This window comes from Thunnus albacares, chromosome 3, assembly GCF_914725855.1.
Source record: "Thunnus albacares chromosome 3, fThuAlb1.1, whole genome shotgun sequence".
Classification (NCBI taxonomy): Eukaryota; Metazoa; Chordata; class Actinopteri; order Scombriformes; family Scombridae; genus Thunnus; species Thunnus albacares.
In genome coordinates this window covers 38,123,760-38,130,285 of record NC_058108.1, presented here as the reverse complement: position 1 = coordinate 38,130,285, position 6,526 = coordinate 38,123,760, and the positions used below count along the sequence as shown (strand labels likewise).

At 42.6% G+C, this 6,526-nt stretch overlaps 1 protein-coding gene across 1 annotated transcript; it reads right to left on the bottom strand.

The window, feature by feature from the left end:
- Window positions 1–6,361, bottom strand: polr3f (polymerase (RNA) III (DNA directed) polypeptide F). The gene is made up of 9 exons (XM_044344271.1): window positions 6,151–6,361; window positions 4,738–4,855; window positions 3,280–3,347; window positions 2,838–2,905; window positions 2,643–2,755; window positions 2,412–2,555; window positions 1,059–1,166; window positions 299–490; window positions 1–199 (listed from the first exon to the last, which is right to left on the bottom strand). The coding sequence occupies exons 1-9, from the start codon at window positions 6,210–6,212 to the stop codon at window positions 122–124; spliced, it is 951 nt and encodes a 316-aa protein (XP_044200206.1). The 5' UTR covers window positions 6,213–6,361; the 3' UTR covers window positions 1–121.
- Window positions 6,362–6,526: the final 165 nt, after the last annotated feature.

The window sequence follows — 6,526 nt, the reverse complement described above, 5'->3', positions numbered from 1 at the left end:
TTCACATCTCCAGGTTTTTATTAAACTTTGCCATAAATACAAAATAAACGTCATGGATCACAGATCGCTGAGGAAATAAAGAGCTTTTCATCACAGAGAAAAGAGCGAAGACGAGCCGCCGTCAGAAGTCCAACCACTCGCTCATGTAGATGCAGTTTGACGGAGAGATTTCTCCTCCTTCGTGACAGTCGTCAAACACCTGAGGAGAGCAAACAGCCAATCAGGGAGCAGTTCTGTGAATCCTCTCTGAAACTAAAACATTAAAGACGTGTGTGTGTGTGTGCGGTGTGTTTGTTACCGGGCAGATCCCGCAGGGTGTCTTCACCAGGCCGGTGGGCTGGATGACGGGGTTCACGCCGCGGTAGAGCTTCATCTGTCCGTCCACGCTGCCCACCGTCCCCTCTTTAGCGGCGATGATGGTCATCTCCACCTTCCCGTCGTAGATCAGCGTGTTCAGGATGGTCTCGATGTCGTCCATGGACAGATCCACCTGCATCACAGAGCTGTCAATCAAACGCAGCAGCTTCCAGATGCTGTCAGTTATTGTTTCAATCTGCTACATTTTATCAGCTCAGAGGAAACGATCTGTTAAACATTAAAAATGTGTTTATGATGTACATTTATTTTCTTTAATTATATTCATTTTTGTGTTTTTTTTTAAACTTGTTTATAATTCATTTATGTTCGTTATTGTAGCTTTGCTATTGTGTAATTAGCAGCGTTGTTCCTGCAAACATCTGAAGCATAAATAAATAAAGTCGTGTGAATCAGCTGTTGGAGTCACATGACGATCACTCAAGAAAACTTTCTGGAGGTTTATTGGTGATGACATCAGAGATAATGATGATGTCACACTGAATGTGTGTTCAGATCTGACTGAGTTATGACTCTGAGGAGGAGGAAGAGTTTTGACTCTTCCTCACCGGTCTGGATGGATCTTTAGTTGCGGCTCCGCAGGTAAAACGTGTATCAGCAGGTGATTGTTGGCGGTGTGTGATTGGCCGGTTTGAGGTGTGTCATGTGATCATGAGAAGGGGGCGGGGCTGTGAAAGCGTCACCTTGCTGATTCCCAGCTCGCAGATGTACTTCCAGACTTCATGTGAGGTGGCGAAGGAGCTGTTCCTCTGAACCATGGGGCTCTGTTTACTGTCCCTCGCCGCTTCAGCCTGAACACACAAACACAGTCCCAGGGTCATGTGACCAATACAAACACAGTCCCAGGGTCATGTGACCAACACAAACACAATCCGAGGGTCATGTGACCAACACAAACACAGTCCCAGGGTCATGTGACCAACACAAACACAGTCTGAGGGTCATGTGACCAACACAAACACAGTCCCAGGGTCATGTGACCAACAGGAACACAGTCTGAGGGTCATGTGACCAACACTAACACAGTCTGAGGGTCATGTGACCAACACAAACACAGTCCCAGGGTCATGTGACCACCACGAACACAGTCCCAGGGTCATGTGACCACCACAAACACAGTCTGAGCCCAAACCATCTCACCTGACGGGCTCCCAACATGACATCATGCGACGTAGTGAAATGATAAGAAATAAACTCATTACACACTGTTTATTAGCCATGATATTGATTATATCTGATCGATAGTATCAAAGCTCCAGACTGTCGCAGCATCAGCTGTTAATCATCTTTCTACTTTTATACTTTAGTGGAACCACATCTGTGGGAGCAGCTGTAATGTGGTAACGAGGTTATTAATGAACTAACCAAATTTAATTGATCAGTTCTGACAAGTGCATAAAAATTCTCTGTTAAAGTCTGTAATGTTTTTATTCAAATATATCATATTATTTAGCAGCTTTAATCTGTGCAGGGTTCTGGTATATTTCAACAATCTAATAAATGCAAACAATCAACAATAATAATAATTATGACTGAGCAGGAAGCAAATCCACAAACAAAGCTGCTGTTTAAAGAGGAAACATCTGCACATTATATTTATATTTATATTCTGGGGCTCTACTGGAATATCTTTGCATGATTTACAGTTAAACTCCTTATTGATCTTCTACTGGTCCTTTATGCAGCCCCTCAGTTCAGCCTCTGTCTGAAACAGGAAGTTTTAGCTCCTGTCTCTTTAAGGCCCCGCCTCCTGATGAGCCCACTCTGTTCTGATTGGTCAGCTTCAGGAAGCTTCCTCCGGCTCCGGAGGCTACGTAAACAAACTATAGTAGCAGGATTTCACTTCTTCTTCTTCTTTACTCCAAATGTCAACTTCTCAAATCCATCTGTACATGTTGGAGCTGAACCCTGGGTTTCGTCTTGCAGGCAGCGTCTCTACATACGTTCACCTCAAGTTTCTGATCATGTTTAGCATCCGACATCAGAACAGGACAGAAATAACACAATACGTCCTGTTTAAATAAAGTTTTCTGTACCTTGCTCTGCAGGAACTTGAAGCACTGCTGGTTGAGAACCTCCACAAACTCAGACTCAAAGTCCTGGTCGCTGTACCAGGCCCCGCCCGTCACTGAGCGGTCCGGCTGCAGGTTGTACAGCATGTACACCTTCTTCTTCGACGCCTGGACACAAAAACACGTGACTGTCAGGAGGACTTTGGTTTGAGTTTTGATGTTTCAGTGAATCTGGGAGCAGCTCTGTGAACTCACAGCGACAGATTTGACGGCTTTGATGAGTTTCTTGCTCTCCAGGTTCTTCAGGATCTTGTTGATCTCCGTCAGAGGAAGGTTGCTCTTAAAACGGATATCTCTGCTCCAGATGCCTGCAGCAGCAACAGAACTACACCTCAGCAGCTGCGTTCACATGCATGTTTGTGTTTAACGTGTGCGTTTAACACGTCTCACCTTTGTTTCCTGCGTCTTCGATGATCTGGTAGACCAGCTTCTCCTGGTTGTCTGAACCTTTCATCTTACTGACACAAACAGACAAAACAATTCAGCTATAAATTAAGTGTTCAGTAAATAAATGAGCGTCTACAAACTCATCTGCAGGTCATCGGTTTCTGTTAGTGCTGCTTCAGTACGTTCAGTGTTGCAAAGATGAACATGAACAGTTAACAGTGTTTGTGAACGTTAACATCGTATCCTGGTTTCATGAACCTGAATATATATTGTTATTATTATCCAGGTGAAGAGAAGAGTTGAGATGCTCGACTACATGGCCTTCAGTTCTTCCTGCGGGCTGAGAGGAAGGCCTGCAGACGACACTCAGGGCTGAAAAACTACGTGACACCTGTGTGGTAGCTGCTTTCTGCCTGCAGGAGGCGACAGAGAGCTACTGGTTTACCTGGCGCTCTGAGAGTCCTTCATCCTGTACAGCAGTCCTGAGCTGTTCCTCAGCAGGTCCAGCAGGCCCTGGAACAGGTAAACAACAGGTAAACAACAGGTAAACAACAGGTAAATAACAGGTAAACAACAGGTAAATAACAGGTAAACAACAGGTGAACATCAAGTAAACCTTTTGGCTGTGTTCCAGGAAGCGGTTTTAGTGAACTCTGAGTTCAAACTCTTGAGTTTTCAGTACCAGAAAGAGAGGAGACTTGAACTCTGGGTCGGTTACCATGGTAACGTAAACTCTGGGTCAGTTACCATGGTAACAGGACTGGTTTCTCTCGGGCGGTTTCATGTCTTCATTCAGCTCTGTGGCCGCTGAGTCTGGATTTGATCTCATGATTCTCTAATAATCTTTGTTTTGACATGTTTGTGTTGTTGATGTCTGGTCGGCGTTGTGTGTGTGTGTGTGTGTGTGTGTGTGTGTGTGTGTGTGTGTGTGTGTGTGTGTGACGTGCTGTCGTGTGTAGCTGTGTGTATTTTTTGCTTTGTACTGTTTGTTATGATGCTGTTCTAATGTTTTAATTGTGACCTGCTGAAGCTGAATCTGGTGCAGCTCATCATTTATGTTAAAAACTGTAAACTGTCCCGATAAATAAACACAATTCAGTCGAATCAAAGCTCGTTCATTAGTGAAGGTTTACTGTCAGAATCTGGATCCTGGTTGATGTTAGTTTGTTATTCAGGAATTGATCCTCAGCTAATCAATCAGAATGAAGCTTCAGACACGTCGGATCAATGAATAATGATCTCTGATTGGTCCACTGATGGAACATCGTTCCTATAATATCATAGATTATATGTTAATATTTCTGAGTGAATGATGTTGAGATACAAACAGACGTCTGAACATTTAAAATCTGCTGTTTTTTAACCTCGATACAAATTATCAATCACATTATTATTGATCAGCCTGTCAGTGTCTTTGATCTCTTTATGTTTTAAATCTTTAACTATATTTTTCATCTTCAGTTGCTGCTTCCTGTGTTTCGTCTGTCAGATTAAAGCTGAACAAATATATTTAAAATGTAGCTGCAGCCTGATACACAGATAATAAATGATCAATTAATGGACGACACTCAATAAAACTTTATTGACACTTTTCCTGCTCTGACTCTTTCTTTAAAAGATAAATGTGCATCGTCTGCATACACATGGAGGCTCTGCCTTTTATTTACCCGTTGCCATGGTGACTCGTACTATCAGAGCTCCGTTGATGACGACTGATGACGAACAAACTCAGATCGATTGAACTGATCAGCTGTTCTGGAACCAAAAACTCAGAGTTTCATTAAGTGAGATCAGAGTTTGTTAAAGCTGCTTCCTGGACCAGCCGAGAACACGAACGCATCTCTGATCTGATCTGACCGACCAATCGGCAGAGAGCAGGCAGCGGTGACATCATCGCACTGACCAGTGACAGCAGCTTGTTGATGGCCATGGCTCTCTGCTGCGGCTCCAGGTGAGGCATGTCGTTCTGGATCACCTGGTCGGTGATGCCGTGAGGAAACTGCTGACACAGCTCTTTGATCCTGAAACACATCAACATCCAATCAGCACCGGCTCCCAACCTGAGGGTCCCGACCCCCACTCGGGCCGTCAAAGCTTCACGGGGGATTTTAGGGGGTGTAAGAAATATATACATGATATTTATGTACATGTCAGCGTTTCATTATGTTCTGTGAAGGAAAGTAAAAAATAGAGAATTGTATAAAAAGTTCTTGAAAATTAGGGCTGGATATCGGTGCTCAATGTCTTTGAGGTATCAAACGTATCAAGTAGCATCGAAACTTCTCCAGTCAAATGACACCTGCACTGGATCCTTACTGGAGTATTCTACTGGTATCACTTTAAGGGTACTGGTGGTACTGGTATCGTAACGATACTCAGACCTACTGAACGTGGACAGAAAACTCATCTCTGATGCACTGAAATAATCTGTTCATTATTCATCCAAACTGCTCGTTTAACACAAACTTCCTGCAGTTAATTGGTTCATTATTTATTTGTTTATCAGCTGTTCTGTGCTGTTATTTAATATTCACTGAATATAATATGAAACATCCATAAAATATTTCACTTGGTCCGTTTACTCTGTTGGTTATAACTGTGATTTGAATAATCAATTAGTTGTTTTAGCAGAGTGTTTATTGATCAAGTTAAAGTGTCCTCCAGTGTTTAACAGCCACTAACTGTAATAATAATAATAACACATTTCATTTGTTACTAACTTTTCATTCATAGTGAAACTCCGAACACAACAAATCTCTACTGGTGTAATTATATTAACAGTTAATGTGTTAAACGTCCAGTGTGGTTTGTGTTTCTGTGTTTGGAGCATCTTTCTATCCATCAGAGGAGCCTTCAAACCAAACTCGCCTTCAAATAATCACAACTGACAGTCAACTAACATGTTTGATAGATTAAATGATTTATGAAACATGACTCAGGGTTGTTTCTAAATCTTTCAGACTAATACTTCAATTCGGCGATACTTTAAAAACACCAAGCAGAAGGTTACTGACAGAAAAATCCGCTCAGAGTTCAACAACGACGCTGCGACGCGTCTTCAGCGCGCAGCGACGAAGGCAGTTAGCGGCGCAGTTAGCGGCGCGTCACAGCGCGGAAAATGTTCGTGTTTTGGTGAAATTAAATCACCCTGGTTTACTGACTGTAAGCCGAATTTAAAGTAACATCATTTCGGTTGAAAACATGCATTTATTCTGCTCCTGTGGCCTGAGTTTGTCAGATGATGTCCGAGGAAACACTGAATATTAAAGAATTTAGGCGGAGTTCTGCTCAGCGCTGCAGATCCATAATGACTCACCTGTTTTCTATCTCTGCGGGGTCCGAAATGTTTTTCTCCTTCTTCACTTTGACTTCTGACATTTTAACACTTCTGTCTGTAGTTCTCTGTCTGTAGTTTTCTGTCTGGGCCGATGTAACTGTTGGTTAGCCTGTTAGCTAATGTTGTCACACAGGCACACAGGCATGCTAGTTCAGGGTCCTCAACAGTTAGCTGCTGACGGGAGCGTCCAGAATAATGCCTGTATATAAAAACAGTGAAAATGCTAATTAATAAACATTAAAAAGCCTAGAGGGTTAATTTTCATCCTTTGTCCTCCTAAAATTAGAATAAAATGACAACTTGTAAAATTCATAGTACGCAAAATAATATTTAAATCGCACTGAGACTAAAACAG